The sequence below is a fragment of the Cydia splendana genome, chromosome 5 (genome assembly GCF_910591565.1).
Source record: "Cydia splendana chromosome 5, ilCydSple1.2, whole genome shotgun sequence".
Taxonomy (NCBI): Eukaryota; Metazoa; Arthropoda; class Insecta; order Lepidoptera; family Tortricidae; genus Cydia; species Cydia splendana.
In genome coordinates this window covers 10043223-10059970 of record NC_085964.1, presented here as the reverse complement: position 1 = coordinate 10059970, position 16748 = coordinate 10043223, and the positions used below count along the sequence as shown (strand labels likewise).

Below are 16748 nucleotides of genomic sequence, written 5' to 3'. Positions count from 1 at the left end.
TATACTGTTTTATTTTGAGAACACGGTGTCCAATCAGTCCAATGCTTTCGGTATGGCATATTTAATTATTGATTAGGGTGTTTAATTTTTCCGAATTTTCGATTTTCATCTGACTTTGCTCGAATTCTTGTTCTAATATACGTTAAAAAAAAATTAAAATCGATCAACATTTAGAGGTTGCACAACATCAACAAAGATTTTTCAAATAACCAACGACTCTACATCGGAGGGTAGAAAATGGTTTAAGCGGCTACCATCAAAGCGGAGAGTACTGTGATACTGAACCTTCTACATATAAATACATTTTAAAATTAGTAGGAAACTTGGATTTTGGTTACTCGATAAATGTTCTCATTAAAACTTTTCAGTTTTTCCACCTGTTTCCAAAGGAAAAGTGCTTTTATCGTGTTTTAGACGCAAAATTCAGTTTTCTCATTCGATTTTAGTATCAGTTCATTATATTTTGTCATTTTAGAACATAGTTCATTTCCACGCAATGTATGGGGTTCCCACTTTACCTTTTCAACTTGTGCAACCTCTAAACGTTAATCCTTTCTTTTGAAAATTTAAATAGATAGTTTTTAGTGTGGGGAGACTCCATTGGTGAGCAAAGTCAAGAAAAATATTACAACTTTTTTTTCTCCATACAAAAGTGAATCACCCTATTATTGATGAATAAAAATGAGAAAAACTAAATACTTACTTATAGGTAAGTAACGTAAGTAGTTATGGTGAATTATGATCAGGCATTCGTATCTTTAGTTGAGTAACAGAATAAGTAATAGTGTGTCATCAGAATGGACACGCTCGCCTCAAATGGAATTTTATCAACGCGACATATGACCGTAAGTTCAAAATGCTGGTGTATTGTGCCATGAAAATCAGTAAATGCAATACAAAAGTATTTTCACCACACCAACTGGTAAATGCCCTCTTGATTGTTCAAAAACTTATAAGAAAGTTGCATTTTATCCACATGTGACGCAAAGTAATCAAATGTCAGTTGTTTCCTTATGTTGGCTGGTAGAATTGACTTATAAATGATGATTTTGAATGATAAATATTTAAAACATTCATTTTGAATTGATTTGCTTTGATTTTGTTTGATTCTTTTTAGCGTTCCGTAGTTAACTAGTTATTTGAACTAATGACATTATTTACCTTAGTAAGTACCTGGGTACCTACCTAGTGTTACTATAATACATTATTTAACTAACAAAATAGCACTACCTACAAACCTCTACTACTTCAGTTATTTAATTATCATAGCTCGAATGGGTATTGCTATTTGATTTATATCTGATATATATCTTATAATTAGATGCTATTTACGGTAAGTTTGTATTCAGTTGTATATAAGAGTAATATTTAGTAATTTCATTTCATTAGATAAAATAGCTAGCACATTGTCCGAGCTATGGTAATTACCATACCTATGGTCCCTGAATGGCATGTAATTCCCGTACCAATACAAAATTGTATGTATCTGTTACAGAAGTTGCGTAAGCAGCGAAGCGCGGGTGAGCTGGATAAGAGAGGTACCAGCTCAGTGCGGTCGGGCGGCTCCGGGGGCTCCGCGTCCTCCTGGGTGTCCTCCGTCGATAGCACCCACTCCGCCATGACCCACGGCTCGCTGCACACTGACTCTAATGCTAGTTTCCTCGTTGAGGTACTTTGGTTTATTCGCTTATTGCACCGCGCTTGCATAGCTTAAATAATACACGCAATACTACCATTCACGCATGATGGGAGCACATGATATTAATTTGATTTCAGGTATTAATTTGATTTCAATATGTGTGATTCTCGTTTCACATATTTACGATTGTATGTATATGTGTGATGATTTGATGAAATCAGAATTCAATCAAGCTTAACTGAATAAGTAAGCTCCCACTAAAGTAGCAGCATTCGAGAATTAAAAACTTGATTTGATATAGATCTGACTTTACTTGCAGTGCATCATGCTCGTACTTGATTTATTGGTACACGGTGGAGATAAACATTTCTAATTATAGGTTTCCTCCTTTTGACTTCATTTTCACGTATCTCCCCCTTGCATCTCCCTCGTGCTTTAAGTATATTGATGCGAATGACATGCGCCACGAGAAATAGATTATACCATATCGCCAACAGATTTTTAAAGTTAAATGCCGCACCGACTTGCTTACGATACCATTATCCGCATTAGTTTTGATGCCTAATCGGCACAGTAAGAATAAGGTGAAAAGTAAAGCCAGTTTTATTTATCATTTCAGGATGAACATTTGGAAGCTGGTGTCACAGAAACTTACATGGGCGAATGGAAGAACGACAAACGCAATGCATTCGGAGTGAGCGAGCGCAGTGACGGCCTCCGTTACGAGGGCGAGTGGTTAGGCAACAAGAAGAATGGCTATGGAGTCACGACGTTCCGCGACGGCACCCAAGAACAGGGCAAATACAAGAACAACGTGCTAATAACCAGTCAGAAGCGGCGCCACATGTTCCTCATGCGCTCGGCGAAGTTCCGGGAGCGCGTGGAGTCGGCGGTCACGGCGGCGCAGCGCGCTTCCAAAATAGCACTGCAGAAAGCTGACATTGCGATATCCAGGTGTGTAATCCCTTTAGTACCATTTTTAACGGATTGTCTGATCTCCCCAGTCCACCACGCATTACAGCCGTATAAGATATTGGAAAACTTATTCAATTATTCGCCAAATTCTCCCGCAGTAAAATCCTAATTTAATCTGGTTTTTCTATTGCTGTAACGGCTCTTAGTGGTGATTGTGTATTCCCCTTGCGTTTTTTTGAAACGGACGCTAGATCATAGACATAGTTATTATGTACCTACATAAATAGTCGGGTGTTGTTTATTTTTGTATAACCTTTACTTATGTTACAGAACCGCCACAGCCCGAGGAAAAGCTGAACAAGCCGACGAAGCGGCAGACCAAGCAAAAGAAGACTGTGATTTAGCACAAATGACTGCAAAGCAGTTCGCCCCAGATTTTAAGCATCCTGGCTTGGACAGAATAGGATTAAGAGATAAATATAGACAAAAACATTACGACTCGCAGGTCACGACGCCTGTTTCACAAGAATCTGAAAAGATCTTGGAAGGAAAGAGCATTCCAAATCATATCCCTCCGATGCATTCACAGATTCCTCAAGCAAACAAAGCTCCATATGGAGTGCCCCCGAGACGACCATCTACCCAGTTCCCGAATAAACCAGTACAGTCAATAGATCCAAGGCTCACAAATAATTCCAATTATAGTACGGACGATAGGACAAATTATTATTCTGATCAGGATCATTGGTCAAACACGCAATCACAAGGACCACAGTATGGACAAAGTGATCAAATGAGTGGCTACGGCCCGAGTGCACAGTCAGGACCACCTTACCGAGTACTAAACAGACAAGACGCCGTTCAACAACAAACGGGTATGGATCAAAGTAGTCAGCAATTTGGCAACCAACCGCGTAGATTTTCATCGGCGATGAGACCGGCTCTAAATCTTAATCAGAGACCCGGACCACAGGATTGGAACTCCACAGGGATTAGACGGCAAAGCATTCTAGGCCAGCCTACTCAAAGTGCCCAAGAAGCCCCGTACGGCGACGGAGTTGCCGCCAGTTACGGACGTACCGAGCTCAGAACCGGCACGGTACATTCAGAAGGGTCACACGATCGTCTCGGGGGAGACCATATGCATTACCATCAATCCACGGAACCTCAAGGATATCAGCAGCCTCTCGATCATAGACAACAAAGAGAAGGTTCAATGTACCGCCAAGCCAGCTCCGACCAACCGATGTACAGACAAGCGACGGCCCCAATGGACGACGTGGCCAACGGGCCTCGCGACCCGCGGCAAGCGGGCCGCACATCAATCGACTACTTCGACCATTATAAAAGACCGCCGAGTAGAGATTCGAGCGTGGATCGCTACGGGCGGCGATCGCGGCAGCCTTCAGTGGAAGCGACCGCGCCCGCCCGGGAGTCGCGCGGCGGCTCGCAGGCGCCGCCCGCGCCCGCGCCGGCGCCGGCGTCGCGGCCCGCGTCCCGCGCCAACACGCCGGCGGCCGGCAACGGCCATCTGGCGTCGGCCCGGGGCTCGATATCAAGGGAAACGCCATTCGAAGAGTCACTTATGAGGAAACGAACATTGGGGCAAGATATATCACCATCGCCGTATCAACCGAAGAGGACGGAGAGTTTGTGCATGACGCCGGCTCCTGCGCCGCCCCCGCCCGTGATGAGAGGAGGTGGCGGCGGCGGCGGTGGTGGCGGACGAAAGGTATGTTTATACGTAATTGAATTTCGAATCCGGATATGAACCACCACACAATAAGTACAGTCACATCAAGGTCATGCTGAAAAGTTTAACTCGGGATGATAAACTAAAACAAGGTTCCTATCCAAGTGTTCAGTTTCATATGTAGACAAATTCTCAACATTCAACCCAAACTATATCGCAAAACGTCAAATTAAGGTTCCATCATGATCAACATGCATTCGGTTTGCCTTGATGTAATCCAACACTAATTCCAATTGAATCAAATGATTAACAATGCGTCACCTTCGTCTCATTTGACTTCGTGGAACCGGGTGATCACAAACCAATACGATTCCAATAATTTACTAAGGCTTATTATTAACCGGGCAACTAAAATATTAAACAGGAACTTTCATTGGGCATATAATAATATAATTTGGCTGTGCATTAAACCTTAAATGCATGATTTTTTCTTTTTGCCCGAAATTTATATATGTATCACATAATTGTGTGTAGATTGTAGGAAAAATAGTAAAAAAAATATAACTTCGATTTTTACTGCGAAATCAGTGTTAGAAATTGAATTGGCTAAATCATATTTATGTAAATATGTAATTTTCAGTAATATATCAATGAATTTTTTTACTACCATTAGAAAGGTACACTATTTGTGATATAAAAGCCTGACAACATTTTATTTAACCCTGAGATAGTGTCGCTGCAAACAGCTTACGTATGGCAATAATGTGCGTACGTCATGTATAGTCGGGGTAGTGGGCATTGGCTTCATGTTGATACTCGTATAATGTCAAAACATTGCTTACAGAGAATTCGGTTGACTGACTCTGACGACGTCTGATTTTCATCAGATGTTGTGTCGCATTTTTATCGTCGATCTACATAAACCTTAAATTAAATATTAAAGTTTAAACCCATAGACATATATATTACTTCGTAAGGACGCGCCTTACGGGCACTACGAAAGGGGCCAGTTTATGGGTGTGATAATCGCATTCATCACACCAGCGCGCTCAGTCGGGAGCCGCGCGGCGCAATGTGAAGTTGTCACGTAATGCATTTTACAATTCAAAAAAATGTCTAGGTGTGTTGTGAACGGGTGTAAAAACTTTACAGAAAAATCTAATAAATTGATGAGATTTCATTTTATCGGTAAGTAATTACAGATTACATCGATTTCTTGCTTAAAATAAATTTTAAGCGATTTTATTTCGTTATTGCGCGTGCGGCCATGATGGCCTTGTACGTGCGCCGTCCAAAGACACATTATAAAATAGACTGCGCTCTCGTCTCCGGCGAGCGTGCCGAACGAGACGGCTCGAAAGGTAGACTTTTTTTCAGATTCATTAAAAAGAGTGTCTATTTTGTAGGTTTTGACGTGCTGGTTAACTAACTTAAGAATTTTCCCTTTAATAATAATATTTTTCTAAATGTTGTCATTCAGAAAATATAACGGTTATCTTTGGTTGTTCAATATTTTGTACGTGCTTAATTTAAAATATGATGTATTTATTTTAATATATTTTATAACTTTTGACTCCCACTTATTGCTACTTAATATTATATGAACTGAGTTAATAAACTGGCACGGCGGAATTTGTAATTATGACATTTATATTAATAAATTATTATTATATATTAATAAAAAGGCGCATGCCTTGTTTAGCTGTCGCAACAATAGCAACATTCATTCAATTGTCACTTCATCGTTGCCCTAAAGAAAAGAAAGGGACACCGCTCTCCCTCGAGGTATTTTGTTCGGCGCGACGCGAGAGTGCAGTCTACTTTAACATATGTCTCTGACTTAGCCGGTAGTACGCATATTATACAACAGATGGCGCCTGTGTTGATTAACGAGAATGTTCAGTCGGATTTGTATGAACGCGCATATCCCTAGTTAATATCGTTGTTTAAACCAAACAACTAACCAGTTCAATTAAACCACACTATATAATGGCAATACCGGTCATGTCAACAACCAACTTTAAAACATTGTTTATTGGAATGCTATGTAATCCTTTGTCTTTTTTAAGCTGTAAGTATTTGATTGCATTCACTACAATTTTTGGCATTTTTGTAATAAAACCGTTTATATTTGAATATATTCGTAGATATTTTCCGTTTGTTTACATCGGTGACATTCGATGACATCCAACGTTCGTTGTCAAAGAGTACTTGTTGCCAGTAAAAGAAATTAGTACCATTGAAAATCCGCAAAATGGCGAGGGTCAAATAAACTGTTGTCAGGCTTTACCTATTGTAACTCCCCCCTTACTTATCTACCTAACCTACCTTAATATAACATCCCCTTTAGATTTACCCTTAAAATATGGCCATGTGATCGTCTAGCTAGTGGTTAGGACCCCTTGAAGTGAACCGCGGCAACCTCAAATTCTTTAATGAGTATCAGTTAAATTTTGGACTCTGACTTTATTTATTATTACCTAGATTTTGAGAACAGATATTTATGGTAATAAAATAATTATTTATGCAAGTAAGAAATAATTTAAAGAAAAATGAATTACAAAAATAGAAAATTATTAGAATTTATTAGTGCAATGTAAATGATGGTGTAAAATTTACTATAATGTATTTAAGTATTGCAGCATATATGATGATATAAAATATATAAAAATGTTGTTGGTAAAATCCTGCCACACCTATTAAGCTCCCGGGATAACATAGAAGCAGCACTCCTGAGATAAGCTCTTTTACACCCTAGCATTTCAAGGATATTTATAGTTAACTATCATCTTCTAAACGATGTGTGATTTATTCACACGTGCTGCTCCGTACGCCCGATGCAGGTCTGGAAGCTCTTAGTCCGATTTGCAAGTATCAATCGGAACACCTACCCTACCAGTTTAGCCAGACGGACTATGACCAACACTTCGTAACCTAAACGCACCTAGATGATGATGAAAAGAAGTGTCAAAGTATCCATCAATCATCATAATTACTTATCTTTTTTATATTCAAAAGCTAGGGATGCTAATCCCATAGTCCCATTCCCCAAAGCTGATAATCTAGACAGAATTCCTAGTTCTCTAGATGTATAAACGAAGCACCGAGTTTATTTATTAACTATTATGTTTAGTAGAGGTCGAAATTGAGTATTCACTCAATAAATCCTTTGTATTGCTCTTGCCTGACAAAGGTTCCCTAAAACAAACCGTTCTTCAATCCCAGAATAGTCTGCGTTCCTAAATCCAGATTGATAATTAAGAGTTTATGTTGTAAATACCTGATTTTATTACTCAGTACCTCGTTCCTACACCAGACAACCAGAAATGAAAAGTAGAAATAAAATTTTATAGAAGCACTAATTCTTTCCCCATATAAATGAGAAATTAGAAAGATTTAGGCAGTTAAACTCTTTACCTTTTAAAACACACATATTTTAGGATTAAGAAACCATATTTTAAAACCCTTAAAGATAAATATATATCAACCATTTCAAATTTATAGACCCTAACTAAAAAAGAACGTTAATAGACATCAAACAAGTGTGTGATTCTACCCTAATCCTACCCTTTGTCCCTAATCTAGTATATTCAAAGCATAGTTCGTTCTTACCATCGACCTAATGCTTTGTAATATACGCAAGTGTAGTCCCTACGAGAGGCTGTAAAGTTCGGCAGGCGAAACCGATAAGGCAACCTACAGGCCAGTGTATTTGACTCCCTCCTTATCGCCCGCGGGCATGGTGGATAAGAATAAGTCGCCCTATTCCGTGTATATAAGTGGTTCAGTACCCTAGCACACACACGCACTAATCACGAGGGAAACTCTGCCACAACAAAGACTAAGTGTAATATCAGTCACGACAGAAGTCTGTCCCCGCAACCAGCACTAGCATGAACCGGAGCACCGAAATATATAAATAAATTTAATAGGAGACCTAGTCTCAATTACTGTCGACTTCAGTGGGCCCAGATTACTCCGGATGACGCGCACGTGACGTCCCCACATCCATCTAAACAGCTGGGCCTTGAGACTAGTGAGATAATTCGTCTCTTATGTTGATATAAAAGAGACGCCAAGTCCTCTCAAACTTGGAGCAATAGACTCCTAACCATCCAATCCTTTGGCACCGTTAGGCGGAGTGAATGTTTAGCTGGACAAACTGTCAGTCCAAACAATGATCTGGCTTTTAAAATAGCAAAAATACCCCATAGAAAAACACTAAAATAACTAAGTTATCACTAAATTAAACTATGAGTTAGTGAAAAGTGAAATTCCCCTAAACACTGTCATCTATATTTAACGTTACGAGAATTTCTTCCCGCAAAACCAAACACAGACACTATTCCAAGCCCCGGCTATGCATTGACATTGTCCCTGCATAACATGACGGCACTTAGAACACACAGCGTAGAGAAAACTTCACAATAACTAAAAACCCACACATGGCAGTAAAGAATCTCCACAACAGTCTAAACTTAGCGTTACGACAATTAAAATCCCCGCAAAACCAAGCACAGACACAAATTCTAAGTTTAAATTCACTAGGATAATTCCTAGTAAAAACAAACACAGAAAAAGTCGCGGAGAAACTTCACCTCCCCGCACTACGTTACACCCGAAAACCAGAGTCACTGCTAGCCCGGTCGAAGAATGAATGCCTCTCCCAACGCTCCGCACCGGCCTTTTATACCTTTTACTATGGCGACTGAATGGCGACATAACGGCGACATAACGGCGACTGAGCGGCGACTGAGCGGCGACTGAGCGGCGACTGAGTGGCGACTGAATGGCGACTGAGTGGCGACTGAATGGCGACTGAGTGGCGACTGAGTGGCGACTGAATGGCGACTGAATGGCGACTGAGTGGCGACTGAATGGCGACATAACGGCGACTGAATGGCGACTGAACGGCGACTGAATGGCGACTGAGCGGCGACTGAGTGGCGACTGAGTGGCGACTGAGTGGCGACTGAATGGCGACTGAATGGCGACTGAATGGCGACTGAGTGGCGACTGAATGGCGACTGAATGGCGACATAACGGCGACTGAATGGCGACTGATCGGCGACTGAATGGCGACTGAATGGCGACTGAGTGGCGACTGAATGGCGACTGAATGGCGACTGAATGGCGACTGAATGGCGACTGAATGGCGACTGAGCGGCGACTGAATGGCGACTGAGCGGCGACTGAGTGGCGACTGAATGGCGACTGAATGGCGACTGAATGGCGACTGAGTGGCCACTGAATGGCGACTGAATGGCGACTGAATGGCGACATAACGGCGACTGAATGGCGACATAACGGCGACTGAGTGGCTTCATATTGAGATAAACATTATTCCAAAAGTACCAGGATACCAGAATTGCAGAAGAGGTCGTTTGCCTCGGGCGGGTAACAAGGTTCGATTCAAGAAGAAAGATCATAAGTTACAGGTTGTTTACTAAACCATATGTCTTAAATATTAACGTTCATTATTGCTTACTTCAGAGTATAAATCATGTCCTTTTTTACTCACGCAGTTTAGAGAAAGACGGAGCTATTTTTAATGACATCTACGCACACATTCATAGGCAATAGTCGAGTAGTCAGTTGGAGTAGACTAAATTATGATAAAAGGGAACGTTCGAAAACTCATCACGTACGAATTTGAAAGCATTATTTTACTTTGAGATATTTTTAGTTTACTTCTGAAAAACATTCCTGTATTGAAGTTTTTTTTATGTTTATTAGTATCTAGTATATTATTTAAGACATCCGGAATTTAGAGAATTAATTATTTTAATATTTTTATTTATCTTATGAATTTTTAGATTTTATGTTTCGAAATTGTACTAGCATCAGCGTAACGGAACGTCGAGCTGTCTTCATCAGTTTTATTGTCAACGTCAATACCAATTTGTTGTTGATTATTTCCTGAGGGTTTATTTTGTTTATTTCTAAGTTAAAATAAAGATTTAAAAAAAAGAAAGTCACGTGATACCTATTATGGATTACCATGGAATTGCTTCAAGTTTCAACTGTTAGAATATTCGATGGAATCATGAATGAAATATGCGACTGAAGAGGTCTTTAGTTTTACAAGGTATTTCCGTTTATTTTCTGTGTTTCAATGAAAAATGTGGTTAATACTAGGCAATAGGCATACGACTAGTCACAGTTCGCCCCCGATTTAAGTGTTTTATGAATTACTACAGTAATTTGTAAAAGACTTCAATCTACTCTAGATTAGTCGGATATATCCCCCCTTTTCTAAACGTGTAGTGTGTGTCTCAATACTAAGTGACCGCTAATGACTCAGCTCTGAAATTAGTTCATCAGAATTCCGTCAATGAACCATGACAACTTTTTCCCCAGTCACCTCGCTCCACCAAAGATATTAGGTTGTGAATCTAATAGGCTACTAATTAACCCGTCCTTGCCAGCTCAACCCGGCCGCGTCGAGTATTACTCTTGTCTCTACCCGAATTGCGCCGTACACTTCCGTAGAAGAGCATCTGATGAGACAGCAAAAACTCCCCAAGCAAAACGAAGAGACCTTTAATTTTTATAAGTACGAAGCTTTCAAGTTCCATCGCCAAAATTCGAACCAATTTCATTGCCTTATCACCCTCAACCACGTTTTCTTGGCGCGTGTCTCATACTTGAATAAAATATACCGACCTTTAAGTTTGTTTGGATGTGTATTTTTTTTTTATATATAAACAAACTTAAAATTGACATAAGTAAATACCTCAATATGGTATAATAAAGATACCTTTGTTTCAAAAAAATATACCAAAATAAACAAAATATTTGCTTATTATTATTATACCTCATATTGAAAGCAACATAATATATGTAATTGTATCTAATTAACCTCTTGAAAAGTGCCTCGTCCTTTTAGACGCTCACGGCCCTTAAAATATGTCGAGTGTCAGATATATCTCACCCAATATGAGTGTGTGGGTTTCGTAAGGGTCTTATTACCTTGTGTAGTACTAGCCATAAAAGCCTACCCTTGTGAATGGGTCGAAATTTTAACCTACCGATAAGGTTTTTCTGGCTAGTTGTGTATGCCCTTTCCCTCCCCAGTGTGTTCCCCTGCAAATACCGACAAATCTAGTTTGATTACCCTCCAGCCTTTGTCTATCTGTATCAATCCGTTCTTTCCAAAAAGGTACACCTATCAACCTGACATCCGTCATCTCATATCATACATCTCTTTCATAGATCACCACAAAGTCATAACTATAAGCACTCAATGCACACACATTTTCATTCCTCCTCTATTACACTTTCACACTGATTTCTACAGACAGTCAACGCATCGATTAGTAATCAAAATGAGAATATATAGTCACTTAATCACTTGAAAAAAAAACTTACTCCATTTGTCCTAACCCCATACCTACTAGCCCAACATTTCTAGATGATGCCCAGATGATTTAAAAATCCCTCAATTTTCCAATTAATTATTTTATTTTATGTTTATTTTAATTAGTAATTACTAGTTAAAAGTACTTTGACTAAGTATTAGAATCAAATGATTCGCACATAAAGAAAAAAATCTGCACTTTTGTTGTTAGATTTTATGATAACGCTTCGCGATTAATTTCTATATAATACCTATCTTTCGCTCTCTTACTGTCGTTCAACGCGCAGCATCGACAACCTACTATGCAATAAACCACCGCGGAAGTATACAGACAATGACGAGTCGAACTTGATACGCGCTTAACCATTCCGCTGCCAAACCATGGCAGTCCACGCGGCTGTTTGTAACGTCTAACTATCACTCTATAAGAAGCCCATAACCGTACATTGTATGGCATTTAAACGACCCTAATCTCAATACCCCAAAACCCAGGCACAGCCACGAATATATAAAAAACTGACCTAAAGCGATTATGCGATTAATACATTTAAAACCATAATGAAAGACTCTACTTGTACGTTGTTTTTATATAATTAGCCCATTGGCCAGCCAAAATAATGCAAACATGCTCACAAATAAATAAAAATAAATTTTATAAGACATTTATAATGATGATTTCTATGAATGATGATGATGATAAATCAAAAATTATAGTAGCGACGAATCATAAAGTATAGTAACATAAATGCTGCAAAACATATTTAAATAATTTTTTAAATTTTTATAAAATTATTATCCGTTTTAATGCATTTTTACCAGCCTATTTACATTATAAAACACACACCGTTTGACTTAACGTACCTATAAAAAAAATCCAAATCATAATATTATTAGCCATGTTATTCAAATTACTATTGTGAGATGTACTAACTCGTTTATGCACTGTTAGTGTTAGTGCTTAAAAATGGAGGCCTAGGCACCCTAAAACATCCGCGCCAGTGATTAAAAATACGTGAGTGAACATCTAGGTATTTTAAGAACTAAGTACCCAGGTGCTCCTAATACAAATACAACTGCATTGGAAGGGTTAGGTAGGTAATGAATCCATCTTTGATATAAAGAGTAAGTAGGTAAGTATTTATCTAAACATTGTGCAACAATTCATTTGTGTAAATTATTTTTAAAAAATAGCCTACTGAACATAAGTTTATTCATAACTCCAGTTTATTTTATAACGCTACTCGTAGATACATATCCAAAATAAATTTTATTTATGCATAGTTTTTAAGAATTTTGTAAACAAACAGACCACAGGACTAAAATAAACAAAAAAAATATTTACGCGCCAGGATTCGAACCCAGTCCTTCTTAAAATATTCTTCATACATTTGTCCACCTTGATATCCACTAGACCACGGGAGAGTTACAAGTGACGACAAATTTAACAATGGCTTTCATAACAAAGTGTTTTATTGTTTTGTTTTATTTTTCAAGTGTTTTTCGCACTAAATGACTAACAAAGAATTTTATTTATCACATGAAAACCATGTAATATAATGCATATACCTACGAACACATTATTATGGAATCCATTGAAAACGTGTTACTAACCGAATTACATTTAGAAAAATCAAGAAAGCATGTGATTATATTCATATTGAAACGCTTGAAAGATCTGAACGTCAATTTAGTATTATTTCATATAATGTAAACAAGCTATAATGCGTTTTATATACTAACATATCCTACAATTGTTCTAGGCTTGCCAAAATTTCTACTCACGTGTTTATTTGTTAAACGCACGTTTCTTGCAGATGAATACTATTTTCACCACTTTATCACGTCACTAATTTCACCCACTACACTATTCTACTATTTCAATATAGATTTACTACAGAAAACTACATGATTTTTCTTATTTGTTTCCAAAATGCACTCGTTACTTGCGTTCGCAAAATGCACGTAAAACTAACCATTTCTCGCTCAAATACACATTTGTACTCAATTATGGACCTTTTCCGGGTTAGTATCTATATTTATTTTTGCTTTAAACACTGTCCATTCTATTTTATCACTTCTTAATAACATAAATATTTCCGTCCAAGCCAAAGTTGTTTCGTTTACGAAACCGCAATATTTTATTTTAACACGTTTTGACCAGACAACATGGCCCCGGTTTGTTGATATGCACTTAAACTAAACGTCACAATGATTTTCATTTATCTCACATAAAGATTTCCATTATTAAACCATCTACAGTCTCATTTTACGATTAGAATAGGATCCTATAGAAATGCGAATAAATTTATCTATAACTCTTCAATAATTGTTTTTGTGAGTAGCAACACCATTACGACTGTCATCCATTATCTTCCGATATCTATGATCTTCCGTCATAGATGGTAGAATCCTATAGACGTGCTATACTCGCGCGTCCGTGAGGGACAAAACATACGCAACTACACGAGACCGTAACAAGGACAACCAATAATAGCGCCCTCGCTGCCACTCCAACTGAAAGATACGTAAGACTGTCCCGTTCTGTCACCTAGTGACAGTAGCGCCACCATTACCATCGCTATCTGTTAATTTTTGCAATTATTATCAATGCTAAATGAAATCGTCCATGTGAACAAATTTCTACACATAGACAAAATTCTAATAACCAATTTACAATCGCGTACAAACGGCGAGTCGAGCCGCGGAACGAGACACGAAACGAGAGTGTAAACGGGTGCACGTGCATCCATGCAATGTGACAAAATCAAAACCACATTCTAATTCTCCTGGCAACATACCAAGCACAACCCACTCAATTTGGTCGGGTTCTTAGTACGACTTAAGTAACAATTCCGATAGATGGCGTGAATAACTAAGTGGTTTTGAATAACTATTCGAGACTGAATTATAAACGTCCAACAGTGAAACATGAGTGAAACGAAATTTTATCTTTGGCAAATTACAACTGCTGTCATTTCAGATTATGCTTATTTTTTGAAACGTAATTAATTTATCCTTAATACAAGTAAACTAATCGTGATGTTAATGATTACAATTACTTCAGTTTCCGGGGACATTTTGATCAAATACCTAAACATCTGACAATCGCTCAAAACATGCTCAGAACAAAATTAAAACGCCATTTTGAATACAAGCCATTGCCTTTGTTTCACAATGATTTCCTACAGTAAAATACCACGACGCAAGCTTTACCCGATGTAGCGAGTAAGGATTGCCTCCAAAAATGCCCTAATGGTTTCCAAAATATAGCCCCATGAAGAATTTACTATAAAACGAATGAAGTTAAAGTTCTGTTTCGTCGCCGCATGGCTGACCTTTTCTCAGCTTGCGTCTTCTATTTTTCTGTGAACCTAGTGCCCATAACTATGACCTAGTGTTTGAACTATCTAGTACTAAGGATGTGTAATGAGTCTAGCTGTCGATAGTGCGAATGGAATGGACTTAAATGTGGAAACTGTTGCTTTGAGCAAGGTAAGATTTTATTCTTTTTCCTTCATTAAACAAGTTGCTCCTATTTAAAAACTGTTTTGCTTATTAGAATATCAACTAGTGAAAAGTAATTGATCACAAATTGACCTATCTATCAATAAATCTGCGTTCTATTTGGTCTTATCGAATACAGACAAACATTAAGGTTTCCCTAATTTCATATCATTACGCTTGTAATGTTTTTACCTAATGTAGTGAGTTGCCTTATTTTTATTCTTTGTTCAGCAACAAAACACATTTTTTTCTGCAAAACTTGAAAGTGATCAAAGTAAAAATCAGTATTAAAGGAATGACATGTTGATTTTTGATTTTATGCTGTCTGTCTAATGTAATATCTGTTCTTCACTACATGTTTGTTTTCTGCTGCAATAAGATTTACAAAGTATATTTGATTTTTCAGCAAGCTGACAACTTTATTAGAATGAACCCCGGTATACATATATCGTTATCGAAAGAAAAGAAGTTGAAATTTTGCTGTGATGACTCCCTTGCTATTTTCGATGAATCAAAACAACTGTGAAACGTAAGTATGATATTTCTACTATTAGACATTTACTCACTGGTTTGACCATACTGCTTTTGGAATTTGAAAAATGTTGTCGCTCTAAAAAGATGACCCGGGTCAATTTCTTTCGGAAATACTAGCTTCCTAAATTTGGAAGTGCAACATATTATAAAAATCATAATTATATGATAATGTCAACTAAAAATAAACAGGATTTCTTGCATGGTAATGAAAATTTGTTAATAAATATGTATTTTCTTTACAAAAGGATCCCACAGTCTTCCGGTAAATTTAATACAATTTGTGGGCCTAACCCTAGACTTGTCATAAATATTCCTCTTTTTGTAATACATCTTACAATTTATGCTGTTATTTTTCAGCAAACGAAACCCAATACCTAGTTGTCAGTGAGCGGAGCAAATTTCCATTGATGCCCTCATGGGTTCTTCCGAGCCTTTCAACAGTCCCCTAGTAAGTATAACACCCATGCTACTAGAAAACTACTGTAACATATACATATGTACCTAGAAAAACAAACTTCAAAATTTTTCATCACTCTCAAAAATAAAATAAAAATTGATTTTATTTTTATCTTGACTGTAAAGACCCTACTTGTACTAAATAATAAACACTTTTAATGAGACTTATGAATAGGTTCTCTTAAATATACCCTACTTTAGCTAACTTTTATACTTTATCAATTTCAGAGTTCCCGGAGAAATGGCATCGCTCCGCAGTAACAATATGCCTGCCTTCAATGTACTTCTATAGACTGTCTCCAGTCATGACAGGTATTTTATTTCATTATATAAATACCAAACTTATCATAAGCTATAAAAACTCTTAACTTATGTCTGACTCTAATATTTCAAAATAATGAGCGAAGAGGTTCCGGATGAAAGATCGGAGATATGAAAACTGCCATTAACCTTAATCCTATTATGATTTTGTTGACTAAGTAACTTAATCTAGCTTATTTGTGACCTCACTTTATGGAAATGTGCCCTGTAAGGCAAAGATTCTCAAACTTTTTTGGATTTTGAAGAATTTAAGTACTGTCTAGTCTACTTTTGTGAAACCTAATATTTCCTATGAGTGTATTTGACAATAAAATAATGATGCGCCC

General features: G+C 37.8%; 1 protein-coding gene across 1 annotated transcript in view; it reads left to right on the top strand.

The window, feature by feature from the left end:
- The window catches only part of LOC134790341 (junctophilin-1-like), a 97707-nt gene that overhangs the window by 65140 nt on the left and 15819 nt on the right, over nucleotides 1–16748 (top strand). Inside the window, exons 5-7 of the mRNA XM_063761108.1 lie at nucleotides 1496–1669; nucleotides 2259–2593; nucleotides 2885–4286. Of these exons, the coding sequence (XP_063617178.1) occupies nucleotides 1496–1669; nucleotides 2259–2593; nucleotides 2885–4286 (1911 nt within the window). The remainder of the gene's footprint in view (nucleotides 1–1495; nucleotides 1670–2258; nucleotides 2594–2884; nucleotides 4287–16748) is intronic.